Consider the following 14,220-nt stretch of genomic DNA (forward strand, 5'->3'; position numbering starts at 1 on the left):
TTCCAATTCTCTGCTGCAGATCAGATTTCATGTTTGAGACAAGAGTTGGCCAAGAAATGCAACAACAGCTTTCCAGATGATGCTTCTGTCAGTGGATTTCAAATTCCACAGCAACAAATTCACAACTAAATATTGAGTATAGTGTGACAGGAGCAATTTAAGTTCTCTTAGACAGAGGAACACTATATCTGATGAGAAATGCTACAGGCTTGCTAGAAAATGTGCAGCTACAAACTTAGCTTTAAGAGTTGTTGTTGGTTTTAAATAAGGCCAAATCACCTCCCTTTGTTTACCTCACACCTTTGCTGTCACCTATGCCTAACTGTCTTTCATACTTCATACCATCTCTACACAAGGACACCCTGCTCATGTTCCTGGTTCTGCTCTGTGCCACCAGCTTCACTGTTAATATTTCCAATCATCCTTCCAAGATATCCCTTCTCATGTCTCCCCAAGTTCATCCTTCCATTACTGAAAATAATTAATAGTTCATAAATTAATATGTAAATACTTTATTTTCAGCAAGCACTAATTTAGAATATCACTGAATAACATGAAGACAGTTTCCATGTCCTTTCTGTCAGTGGTGACATCAAAAGCTCACATTCAGCTGCAGAACTACCAGTTTTAGAGAGATTTAGAGCACTGCAATAATGGAGCTGAACAGAAAGCTCAGACTCTGCACAAACTGTAAACACTCATGAAAGAATTGTTCCAGGTTCTCCCTTCTATAATCTTTAAAATGAGCAAAGTAGTTACAGAAAAGAGTTTGCAATGTAGAGAGGTTGAATGCTCCTACAACAACGCTTTTGATTTTGTTCTCATTTCCCTTGTCTCTATTTCACAATGTTTTCCTGTGAAAGAAAAGCTTCCATTTACCTAGAGACTGCTAGGTAGAGTAGAAGTGTAGTTGGAGGTGTCCCTGGTGGCTGCAGGGGGGTTGGACAAGATGACCCTTGAGGGTCCCTTTCAACCTGATGCAATCTGTGAACCTGTGTAAATAATGCTCCTTGAGGGAGTTAGTGCTCGTACTGCAGCTCTGCAGTGCCACCAAGATATTTTCCAATCTCTGTTTTAAAGATGGTAAAATAATTAAATGTACATTTAAGGGCTAAACCATGAGATTAACTAGGCTGGCTTCTCCACAGCAAACAAAACACCACCAGCAGAGGTTTAGAATTACTAGGACTTAATAAAAGCCTTTTTCCTTATTCAGTGAACAATAAAGCAAAGAACTGCTAGCACGTGTGGATGTTTGCTAGCAGTTCTGATTGCACTTGCAACAATAGCTCCAAGTGCCTTTAATGAGAGACATATTTCCAAACCTTAAACACACTGTTTTCAGTGTAAACCATACAGTCTGCTGGCAACCATGATATAAACATGAATTACAGCCACTAAAAGCTGTGCATTCGAAATGCAGAGTATTGTTTCGGTTGAAGTATTGCTCCTCTCCTCCTTATTGCAAGCCACAGTTCCATTAAAGGAAACTGTAGGGGAAATGGCCTCTGAGCATAATGAGACCCCAACCTTTGGAGCTGGCTTGTTAAACTGAAGATGACACACAAAAGCTCTGTCTGCTCAGCACACTCCAGGGTTACAGGAATCTTTTTTCATGAGCCATGTCCTTTGTGTTCAAAGATGTCAGTGGAATTTGCTGCAGCAACACAAAGCTAGTTAAATACTTCAGGAGGTGAGATCCAGAAGAATCCCAATCTTACTTGTACACACACACACAAAAGGCAAAGGTTAATTCTATTCTATCTCCAAATTAGTTACCCCAAGATGTTTTGCAGTTCTGCAAGTGGTGTGAGGAGGACAAGGCTCTAAAAGTTCTCTATTAGCTCTGTCCTCTCAGCGGAGCACATTGATGTGGCCTGCTGGTAACAACCCATTCAAATATTACTATCTGATTATTTAGAGGCTTCAAGAGTGACATAAAACAGCAGTAAGCAAACATTCAGAACCCTGGGTGAAGCATCAATCTGCAAAGTACCAACTCTTCATCGCTGAAAGCCCGACTGAGCTTTGCCCCTGTCCATGAAGCAGTTAATCCATTTCTTTACTCACATGGTGGAAGCAGCTACCATTGGAGTCCCCAGCAAAATGATCTCTCAAATCCTTGGCTGATTTCCAGTCAGGCCTCAGTGAAACTGGCACAGACAATTCCCCTGCTTGTTAAATGCCATGAGATCTGGGAATTCCTTCTGCTTATTAGGGATGAAAACGATTAGGCCGTCTAAAGCAAAGCAAGGATTACCTGTTTCAAGATACCTGCTGCCATTTCATGGCTGCAGTCAAAGATTACATGGAATTCTTTGCCTCTTTTCATTTCCTTTAGCAATGGCTTTGCATCTTTCGTGTCAGCCGGTAACTGACGGATTTTTAGCCTCAGGTTGTACCGGGATGGAGCCTTGATGAGCTCTTGTAATCGAATAAGGCCTTCGAGAAAACAGAGGAGTCAAAAGAAAAGAAAATTAACATAACAAGAGCGTGAATGGCCAGCAGGACAACTTAATGCAAGCACACAAAGCTGCACGATTCTTTTTCTTCCATCGCAGTGTGTTGCAACTGATACACAAAAATTGTATTAAAAAGGAAGAAAAAGATAGAAATGAAGCATTTGCACTCCCAACACTTTATCACAAGTCTTCTTCCTTAATATTAACAGACAGTAAGCAGCCTCAGTTAGGATTACCTTAAGACAGACAAATCTTCCTTTAGCATCACCATGCAGCTATGACATTCCTCTTCAAAGAGTTTATATAGTTCTTGTAATGCAATTAAAGCAATGTCCCAGGCTAACAGTGTGTAATCAGACTAGCCAGGCTGCTAACTCTGTCAGGTTTCCATCCACCACTGTGAAGCATTTCAGCCCTGTGCAGTGCTCTCATGTAACTCCCAGGAGCACATGAAATTATTTTTTCTTTGCTATGCAGGTAACAGAACCAAACTGCAGCAGCAGCAAAGGGGCTCTGGCTACTGCATTTATCTCCATTGCTGCACTGTGGGAGGAAAAACGCTGTGAATGCAAACCCTGCAGTGCACTGACTGAATTCCAGTGCTGGGCCAGTACAGGTCTGCAAAGCTAAGGTTCTCCTCCTATCCTCAAGGAGAAATAAAATAGGCTACTTGAAACTTTCAGTGTGCAGCACTGCTGCTCCTAGTTTCCACATGTGGTATATTTGCATTTAGTGACAGCTAGACAACACAGACTTCAATTTTCAAGATTCTAACATATCATTTTCATCGAGTTTCCAGTCACCATCATTTACTAAGCTCAGATGAATGGTGCAGGGTACAACACACGTCCCAGTCCACACAATGACTCACTTCACTACCCCACCAAGGCTTCAGCTACAAGCAATATTTGCTCATCCTCATCCACACTTAAAAAATAAATCCCTGCTGGCACAAGTTCAACAGTTCCCAGCCTGCTAGGCTCTCCCAGGAATGATTTTGGAAAACAAAACCCCAGCACTCCCAAGGGCTGCTGGCTCCCACTTAAAAACCCCTGGACACATCAATCAGTGGAGGGCAAATGGTGCAAAGAGCTACCGTGATGCTGTGTCACAAGTATCATGTCCAAAGCCACCCTGCAGCTCCTCACTGCACAGAAACAGCTCACAGAACAAAACCCGTCAGGTAGTGCTGAGCACGCTTCTCTCAGGGATGTTTTATTTCTGTGTCAGCACACCAATGAGTAAAGTGCTGAAAAGCAGCATTTCCTCACTCAGGAATTCACAGGAACTGAGGCTGAGGAAAGGCTTTCCAGGTCTGGACCACACTTCAAAAAGAGCCTCTTTCAAATATAAATCAAAGGCTGAACGTTTCCTTCCACACTGTTCCTAGCATTTGTGATGCAGTGTTTGTCTAAAGCGAGAGGAGCACTCCAGTTTTCCTAGAAGATAAACCCCACCAAATTTATTTCCCTGAGGAAAAACATTAAAAGGCATAATTTATGTGAAAAAAGACCCAAACACATACACAATCTTCCTTCTCCCCCCCCCAAAAAAACCCCAACACAAACAAAAAACCCAAACCCAACCCCCCAAAAAGAAAAGCCTAAACAAGCACACACAACTGAAAAACCCAAACTGAACCCCAAATCCTATCATTCTCCTGACCTTTCCTGCTCTGTTATGCCTGGATGAAGGCACTGGAGCTGCAATATGTTGGAGATCAGTGCCCTTGCAAGACACAAAGTGTAAGGAGGTGCATCATCACCTGCTCAGTGCTGGTCACAGCTGATGCTGAACCAACCTAAACAGCAGTGACAAGAATTCTCAAGGGAATCACAGGGAGTCAGCCCTGCTCAAAAGTGAAGTAAACCCCCACCCTGAGTCTGGATTGTTTTGGCTGCAGTCCTTCCCAACCCTTCTGAGCAGTCTGATTTCCCTCACCCTTCTTTCCTAGGTTAAAACTTGTAGGAGGTTGTAGTGAGATAAGCATTGGTCTCCTCTCCCAAGTAACTTCTGATAGGAGAAGAGTTTGAGAGAGGCTGAGAGAGTTGGGGCTGTCCAACCTGGAGAAGAGAGGGCTCCAGTGGGACCTTATAACTATGTTTCAATATCTGAAGGGGATCTACACTAAGGCTGGGAAGGGACTGTTTATATGGGCTTGAAGCAACAGGACAAGGAGCAATGGTTTGAAACTGGAGCAGGGGAGATTTAAGTTGGACATCAGGAGAAATTCTTCACTATGAGAATGACAAAACATTGGCACAGGTTGCCCAGGGATGTGGTTTAACCCCATCCCTAGAAACACTGAAGATCAGACTCAATATGGCCCTGGCAGCTTGCTCTAGTTGGAGACGTCCCTGTTGACTGCAGGGGTTAGAAATGATGACCTTTGAGGGTCCCTTCCAACCCAACACAATCTGTGAAATGGCCTCAAGGTGCAGCAGGGGAAGTTTGGGTTAGCATTAGGGAAGATTAGTCAGGCATTGGAATAGGCTGCCCAGGGAGGTGGAGTCACTCTCCTTGGTAGTGTTCAAAAAAAAGCACAGACAGGCCACATTGGGAGGGCATTTAATGGCCATGGCAGTCTTGGGTTGACAACTACACTTGACAGTTTCAAAAGGGCATGCAGGTAGTTCTTGCATAGTCAGAAAGCTGCCAAAGCCTTCAATGAAGGGAGGAGCAGGCCATGAGAACTGCAAGGCACAAAATGAGTTCTTCCTTCACAATGCATTTGTCCAGGCAGAGCTCAGATTTCAGCCTGGAGTAGTTCTTTAACAACTGATTTACAACCTAAAATGAAGCACAGCCCTCAGCTGAGATGCTGACCTCTCATTTCATTAACATTACAGGTTTCTTGTGTAATGAAAACACAACCAACCCACCCCAACTGAGCTAAAAAAAAGAAAGTATTTTACACCCCTACAGAAATAATAGCTGCATTTGGGGAACGTACTTCCTGTAGTTCCTTTCACCAGGGACACCTTTTTCCTGTCCCTTTAAACTCTCAATTCCTTCTTTTAGCAGCCCCTGTGATAGAGTCTTACCTCTGAATGGCTGGGGAGAATGGGATGTGAGTAACTCTTTTCAGAAGCTGCCATCAATTCATCTTTAAGGAGAATCTTGAAGGAGCAGTTTGTGAGCTCTCCAGCTGGCATCTTCCTCCAAAGAGATCAATCACATTACCTCCTTGACATGTTCAACTTCAACCAGTCCAGGAAGCATGAGCCCCAAGTTTGTTCTAAGACCTGTGCCTCCAGCTCAGCAGTCTTGCAAGCCATTGCCATGCCACCTGGGCTGCTCAAACTATTTATCATTTCCCTTAATGCTGCCTTTGTGCTGCACAGGAAGAATGCAAGCAAATGCACTTTGCAACAGGCTGAACACATGAACCATTTTCTGCACAAAAGAATACTAATGCTCTTTTAAAGGCTACTCCTAGCTTCAGGAGCTCAAAAACTTCCAAAATAATCATACATTGCTCTGCAGAGAGAGCTACCAGAAGAGTTGGTTTTCAGTGAGTTGCTTCCTCTCACTTCTGTGCTCTTCTCTCCTGCCTAGTTTTTCTGGTTATGTATCAAAAACACCCCAAACATCATTGTGCAGTGGGCTTTGAAAGGGTATGGGCAGAAGGCAGGAGAATCCCAGTTTAGTGGGAATGGGAATAGATAGAATGCTGCATGTGAGACAGACTGCACTGCTATGAAATGAGTCAGACACTAAACATCCTGAGCAGATAAGCCACAGGCTCTCAAGATGAGTTTTAGCATCCTCATCCTCTACTTGAAATGTACCTCTGGATAAAAAGATTGAAAGGAAAAATAAAAACAGAAGAGTAAATTACCCTTACTGCCAGGGGGCTGCTCTGTGTCCTTTGCATAACAGAGACACTCTGAAGTGCAGAGGAAATAGAGACGTAGGGCAAAGCAGCTTGGCAGACCTTCCTCATTTATTCATATTTAACCTTTTCTACTACACCCAGATCACTTCACCCAGTTCTGGCAGCGTAAAGCACCCTTAAAACTGTCATCATTTAAATACAGTAGCACTGGTGGGAAGTGTCTTTAACAGAGGAAAAGCTTTAAGATACATAACCCAGAATGAAAGGTCTCTTCTTACTGCAAACAGAATTAACACAGGCAGCTTCTTACTGCCAGCTTTAGAGCCCAACATTTTAGCAGGGATTTTCAGACCTGTAGTTGAAGCTTTGCAGAGCAACCATCAAAATGGTTTGTGGCACCAGACTGAGGGGATGTTTCTTTCACTCCTTGGCCTGCACAATGATACCAATAGAACCAGCGGTGCCCTTCAGCAGGACACAGAGCACAGTAATACTAATACCTGAGGAAAAAGCTCCTTTCTGAAGCACACAACAAAAGGCAGACTGCTTAGCTAGATGTGTGCAGACTCCTGCATTTGAAATACAAACCTCTTTCATTGAATCATTAAGCCTGGAAAAGCCCTCTAAGATCGAGTCCAACCATTAACACACCACCACCATGCCCACTAAACCACGTCCAAGTGCCACATTCACACTTTCCTTGAACACCTCCAGGGATGGTGACTCCACCACATCCACGGGCAGCCTGTTCCAATCCCTGACCACTCTTGCAAGACATTTTTCTAATACCCAACCTCAACCTTCCCTGGTACAACCCAAGGCCATTTCCTCTCATCCTGTTGCTAGTTATAGAGCAAAGAGACTAACCACCACCTCGCCACAACCTCTTTCAGGCAGTTGCAGAGAGCAATGAGGTCTCCCCTCAGCCTCCTCTTTTTCAGACTGAACAATCCCAGTTGCCTCAGCTGCTTCTCATAAGACCTGAGCTCTGGATTCCTTCAACCACTCCTAACAAGACTTGAGCTCTAGAGCCTTCACCAGCTTCATTGCCTCTCTCTGGCCATCATTATGAAAGACCTAAAGAGACAAAGAACCTCCTCTTTCAGACCAAGACAAACCTCCATCTGGAAACAATGACTAGAGGACAGCAGACATCTTTAAAGTTATATTCATACCTGAGACTACTGAAGTGTCATTTATAGGAGAAACTAACTTCAGAGTTAAAAAACCAAACCCCACAACACTGACCAACCAGGAATCCTAATTTAACTTCAGACAGTCAGACTCCCATTTTATTCCTATGCCCATCACTTCATATTTGTGTCTTGGGTCTTCACATCTGAATGTTAGAGCCATTTTACTACTGTTTCAGCATAACCAGCTGTAATTGAAGTGCAAGGCAATAATCAGTTTTATTGTTCTCCTTAAATATGCTAAATGAGGACGTCAGAGCAGGGCTGTGCATGGCTTTTATAGTTACTTTCGAATAGCCAACCCCACTTCAGTCTATTTCCAGTAACAATTCTTTTCTAATAATGGCTTTTCAGCACTGCAGTGATACAAAAAAAAAGTCCTCTACCCCCATCCTACACAATTCCACAAGAGGGAATCAATGTGCTGCTGAGGTTCAGAAAAGGGTTCATGGGAAGGTTTTGGTCTTGGAGATCATCATAACAAGATGAAGAAAAAACCCAACCTTTTTCATCTGCTCTGACTAATCAGCAGCTGCCAGCAGACAGGGGGAAAACAATACAGCATGAATAATATTTCATCATCCTAGGAAGAATAAATTGCTATTAATTGTGACAAACCTGAGTTCAAGAAGGAAGGGTTAAAGTTCTACTGTCTTCAGCAAGAAAGTCCAGCAGAAGGGTGGATGTTTTCCCCAATGGCTACAACTGAAGAGCCTTGGTGATTGAAGAGATGTGGAGCAGAGCTGTGTCACCCCAGCTGATGTGCATGGGAAATCTCAAGTCTGCTCTATTTCTGCTGCCAGATGCAGCCCTCCTTTCCTGATTTGTTACATCCCTCCCATTAGATAACACAGGATAACTGATTGGCAATTGATAATGCATCCATTTGAAATGCACAGAAATAGTTTCATTTAAAAGCTGTGCTAAGCTGTCCCATCCTACTCAGTCTCTGACAAGATTCTAGACTTCATTTAAGTACAGAGAGGACACCCACCCAGCCCTTCCAGAACAACCATCGCTGTGCAGCTACAAAACACAACAACAAACCAGCAAACCTCACAAGATGGAGCTGCCACAGCCTTCCAAGGATACCTTTATTTTGTTCTGACCTAAGTGTTCATAGCTAAATCATTTCTGCTGCAATTCCAGCTGTCTCCAAACATGCTGTTATTAACAATGAGGATAGTTTGTTTGTTTCCTTTGGTGAGGCCTTTCTGCTTACTTCCTCTAGACTTAACCCAACACTTTTAGTCTCTCCTTCCAGGTCCTATTTTCCTACACCCCTGATTTGAAGAGCCCTCATCTTCCTTGAGATCTGCTGCTCAGATCTCTCCCTAGCCACTATTTACCTCTAATCACTTACAAGCTATTTTTCCCACTTAATCCTGTAGCAATGTTCCCTACCTGCCACACACATTCCCATCCCACATCTTCCCCTCTTCCCCCCCAATACTTCATTCCCCTTAGTATAATGTTAACTGCAAAGGTGACTTATCCTTTATTAGTAGTATGGAAAAACACCCCAACCAACCCACACAAAGCACAAGATGTGATAGATCTGGAAATAAGATGTGAAACTGTCCCTTCAGTTGCAAGGGACCTAAATTATTTCATTTTAAAAGTGGCCCCAAGGGGGAAAAAAAGGAAGTTTTGTTCACAACTCAATGCTACCTGTATACTACAGTAAAAATATCAACAAAAGGCAATTGTTCTTTCCTCTGTCTGAATTCAAGGTTCAAGACTGAAGACCAACACAAAAGATTTTTCTCTCTGAAGTCATCTTTTTCAGCTCTTACTTTGGCTTCTGTTCATAGATGGAACAGATTTTTGGTGTTTGTACTCATTCACTCAAGACCAAAACAAATGTTCATTAAGAAAGAAAAAAAAACACCACCCCAGAACCTTGTTTATACAGCTTGAGCTGTAGAAAACATGAGTTGGCAATACATGTGCCACTATGATTTAAAGGCCCTGGCATCTCACTGCACATGGATTCATTGCTATGGAATCCTGAGACTCACAGAATTGTCAGGGAATGAACCTGAAGGATGATCTGGTTCCAACCCCCCTGCCATGGGCAGGGACTCCTCACACTACAGCAGGTTGCTCACAGCCACATGCAGCCTGGCTGCAAAAACCTCCAGGGATGAGGCTTCCACCACCTCCCTGGGCAACCTGTGCCAGGCTCTCACCACCCTCATGGGGAAGAACTTCTTAACATCTGATCTGACTCTACCCATTTCTATTCTTGCTCCATTCCCCCCAGTCCTATCATTCCCTGACACTCTTGCAGCCCTCTTCAGATACTGGAAGCCACAATAAGGTCTCCTCAGAGCTTTCTCTTCTCCAGACTGGATAACCCCAACTCTCTCAGTCTGTCTCCAGAGAAGAGGTGCTATTTAGCATGTATCTAGTCTGTGCTCTTTTGCATTAGAGAACAGAGTAAAGGCTTGAAATGAAGTTGCTGTTTTGAGACCAATTAAAAACATTAGGACAGGCAGCTGATGAACGTGCTGCCACGTCTCAAATTTTCTTTCTTAGGAGACAATTGACTGTAGGAAATCTGTAAATCTGAAAGGACTTAATTAGTACCCAGGGAAAGCTTAGTGCTATTTAATTAACAAAGAGACCATAAATTACTTGAAGGGGAAAGAAAAAAAATAAAACCCACTAAAAAAAAAATCAACACTACAGCACTAACCAAACTCCTTACATCCTGCTAGGGTTGTGGGAAATCCTAGTTAAAAGGAGTGATCACAGGAAGCAAAACCTCTCCTCAGACTGGCAAGAAAAGGGTTCCAGAGCTCCAATCCATACTTTTGTCTCTCCAACAGATGGACCACACTGAGAAAAGGAAATACCCGAGGCTTTTCTTACTCCCTCTCTTTCAGAATAAGACCCCAAAACCTTAATAATCAATAAACAAACCACATCTCTTACATTAAGAAGTTACCCACATTTCCAAGACAATTAAACATGCCTTGCTTGCCCCAGCACCCTCCTTGTACCTCTTACTGCACTCAGATTTTCCTCTTAAAGCCTTAGCTCTGACTGCCACCAGACAGACCTCAAATCAAAATGAAGCTGCAGTGTTTTTCAAAGCTCTCACTGGCAAAGCAAAACAAGTTTCAGGGTGAGGGAAGGGAAACGGAGCAAACTGGTTTATAGCTTCTAGAGAGTTAACAGTTAATTTTTAACTCCTGCAACTCATCTTCAACACAAGCCTCCAGAGCTCTCTTGGTTTCTGTTCCTTGCAGGCAAGACCAGGGCTCCTTCCCCAGTTCTCTTTGAAGAAGCAGACAAATTCCGAACAGATTTGGCACATATCCTAACTTCACCAAGGCCAGCAGCAGGGCTAGAATTCAGGTCTTCTACTTAACCAGCTATTCTAGTGCCTCTTCCAAGATACCATCTTTTCCTTCAGACTAAGTTTTAAATAAAACCAAGAGACATAGCAACCATAGCTGTTAGCAACTGATAAGACACTGCAGAAAACACAGCAAGCAGGAAGATTTATTGGCAGCAATGAGCTCCGGCACTCAGATCTCGGCATCTGACACAGGCTTAGGAGAAAAAGCCCTGCTCATAAACCCACATTGTTTGCTGTGTGCCACCTTGTCAATGCAAATTCCTGCAGTTTAGTGAAGATGTGCTCAATGAAAGAGCACAAGCAGCCACAGCCCTCCTCCCTCTCCTTGTACATGTGAATACATCTGCACAGTCTGATGCTTGAGCCTTACCAGTGCTGTCATCATAAACAACTGTGACTGTTTTCCACTTGAAGAACTGCACAAGGTCAAGGATGGCACGGCTGAGTGAAGAGAAATCTGGATAGAGGCTGACATAGAAGGAGTCCTTGTTGTCTGACACCTGATGTTTCCAGCGGGTCTGGATGTGTGGGACACCCAAAGCGTTGCAGATGGATTGCACAGCATTAGCTGAGGAGCTATGGGATGGTCCGAAGATGGCAGCCACCCCCAGGGACAGCTGATCGCAGGCTGAAGAGGAGACAGAAGTCTGTCAATGATGAGAGGAAAGAAGGCAGTGTGCCAGAAGGTTTTGCACAACTCACATTAAACAAAAGGCACTCCATGAAACACAACCTCACTGCTCAGAGCTCCCTTCTTGGCTAACACCTCAGCTGCACACATTTCAAGTTCACAGACCCACAGATTGCATCAGATTGGAAGGGACCCTCAGAGGTCATCTTGTGCAACCCTGCTCCAGTCAGCAGGGACACCTCCAACTAGAGCAGGCTGCCCAGGGCCACATCAAGGCTGATCTTGAAAGTCTCCAAGGACTTCCAGGGACCACGTCCCTGGGCAATCTGTTCCAGCATCTCACCACTCTCACTGTAAAAACCTTCCAACATAACTCTACCTCCTCCAGTCTCAAACCATTGCTCCTCATCCTACCCTCCTTCTGAACAATCCCTCCCCAGCTTTCCTGTAGGTCCCCTTCAGATATTGAAATGCAGCTCTAAGGTCTCCCTGGAGCCTTCTCTTCTCTGGACTGAACAGCTGCAACTCTTTCAGCCTGTTCTCACAGGATCATGTTTGTGGTGTCCTCCAGACACCCTGTGGCAGGCCCATGTCCCTCTTGTTTTGGAGGTGCCATAGCTGGACACAGCACTCCAGTCTCACCAGAGCAGAGTGGCGGAATCACCTCTCTGAACCTGCTGGCCATGCTGCTTTTGCTACAGCCCAAGTTCAAAGCACACAGCTCAGCTTTCACTAGCAGCTGATGAACAACAACACAACACAGAGCAAACACTCAGCTATGTTTACCAAACACTTCATGGCAGTGGAAGCCACAGAGGCCAGCAACTGTGTGACTTCTGCAAAAAGCAGCGAGAAGAGAACTATGCTCAGCTGCACCTGCCATTTGGAAAGGGGCCACAAGGGACAGTGTTCTAACCAGGGCTGCTTAGGCACTAATTCCTTCCTCAATCCATCAAATTGCACATGCTAAGGAATTTCTCGTTAAGCATGAGGCAAATTATTAAATCTCACTGGAAGGGTCATTTGAATTTCCGTAACAGGAAAGTGGGCAAGTTGGTTAGCAGCCTTCCCAACCCAACATTTTCCCTAAAAGGTGATAATAAAACCCAAACCCTTATCTAGAGATTAAACAACTAAAACACCCATAATCAAAACAAAGTTCTTTCCCTTCTTGCCCCTGGAAACACTTTTTTTTTCAGTACAGTTCTATCAGTAGATAAAGCTGGTGCTGAGAGTCACTGCCATGATGCTGCTGCATCCAAGTGGCTTAGCTCTTCTCTCTCCAGTATAGGATGGCCCTACCTATGTGGTGTATAAGTAGCCTCTGGTCTGTGTTATCTCTCCCAGTATGCTCCAGAACTATCTGGGAAAAGAATAGTTGTGACATGCCAAAAAGAAGGCAGGACTCCAAACCCACCTGGCCGTTGTGATCCTGGGCAGCCTGCTGTGAGTGACCCTGCTTTGGCAGAGGGGTTGGACTGCATGAACTCCACAGGTCCCTTCCAATCCTCACCATCCTGTGAAACTCCCCAGCCCAATTTAGATGCAAGTATTTGTATGAGGTTTGATTAATTAATACTGTTCCTCCTCCATCAACATTGCTGACAGCTGAGGAAGCCAGCAGTGGGAAGCCTTTGCTGTGTTACCTTCCTCAGCAAGACAAAATTGTTTTATTGTGCACATTCTTTGCAACATGGTGAAAATACTGCTGAGGTCTTTCAAGTGCATTCCAGAATCCATGCTGGCACACCTTGCTACTGCTGCAGAGCATCAAAGGGGTTGAGTGAACTCCTGCTATACACACAGGATCCCCACTGCAATCCTGAGTGAGGGATCAGGGTCTGTGACTAGCCTGGTTGAAAAAAACCATAAAATTATGCTAATGTTGCCCTTCCTAAGAGTAATCAACAAGCTTTATGCAAATGTCAGTGAATGGGATCACTAACAACAGCAATAGCTACCAGATGGCATTTCAATGGGCTTCCCAAACTCCCCTCCCCACACCCGTTTCTGAGATGCGAATAATGCCATCGATTCACACATGATCTGGTATGGCACCAGCTCTACTGGATGCAGACCAACTTTTCCTGTGCATTGAGGGATAGTTTGTTTGCTTTTGCTGTATTCCTCATCTTGGAAATCCTATCTTGCCTTCAGGTTGCTCTTTCACACAGTGCCTTTTAAAAGCCCATTAACATTTCATCTACATTCATCTTCCATAGTATGTGTTACTAAGAGGTCTGAAGAGGCTATTTTTGATCCAGTGCCTGCCTGATCACTAATGGACATAATCATCAACGACAAGATGAGTCAAATGCTGAAAACCTCATTGTTAAAAACCCTGCTTTGGAGCCATCATAATAAAATGAACAATTTTATGTTAACCTTTAGCCTTTGATGCCCAGCTAAAGCACCTGTCAGCACAAATGCAGAGGGCTGCATTGTGAATTGATGAAGCAAAAAAAGCTATTAGCGCTGCAAAATGACACACTTTGTGACACAGCCTGACCAGTTGTGTTCTCACTCAAGATGCAAGTGGGAACAATGAATATAGAAAGTCTGTGCAATCTATCCAGTCAATGGCAGTTGCCATTCTGGCTTCAGCTACCATGGTCTATCAAGTGCTAGCAACACAATATTAGGGCTAGCTCGCACTTTCAAACAAACCCCAAGAAAGGATTAAAGGTAGATTTGTTGTCTCAGAAGAGGCTTGAGGAATTAAATAG

At 44.0% G+C, this 14,220-nt stretch overlaps 1 protein-coding gene across 7 annotated transcripts in view; it reads right to left on the bottom strand.

Moving 5' to 3' along the window:
* The window catches only part of GRIK2 (glutamate ionotropic receptor kainate type subunit 2), a 202,222-nt gene that overhangs the window by 133,656 nt on the left and 54,346 nt on the right, over positions 1–14,220 (bottom strand). For 6 of the 7 annotated variants that reach the window (XM_009898109.2, XM_054174076.1, XM_054174075.1 and 3 more), the window contains 2 exons: positions 11,234–11,491; positions 2,261–2,442 (listed from right to left, as the gene is read on the bottom strand). In XM_009898109.2, the coding sequence (XP_009896411.2) occupies positions 2,261–2,442; positions 11,234–11,491 (440 nt within the window). Of the gene's footprint in view, positions 1–2,260; positions 2,443–11,233; positions 11,511–14,220 lie in introns of all 7 variants that reach the window. The other variant, XM_054174077.1, reaches the window with a different exon arrangement.

The sequence above is a fragment of the Dryobates pubescens genome, chromosome 28, assembly GCF_014839835.1.
Source record: "Dryobates pubescens isolate bDryPub1 chromosome 28, bDryPub1.pri, whole genome shotgun sequence".
NCBI lineage: Eukaryota > Metazoa > Chordata > Aves > Piciformes > Picidae > Dryobates > Dryobates pubescens.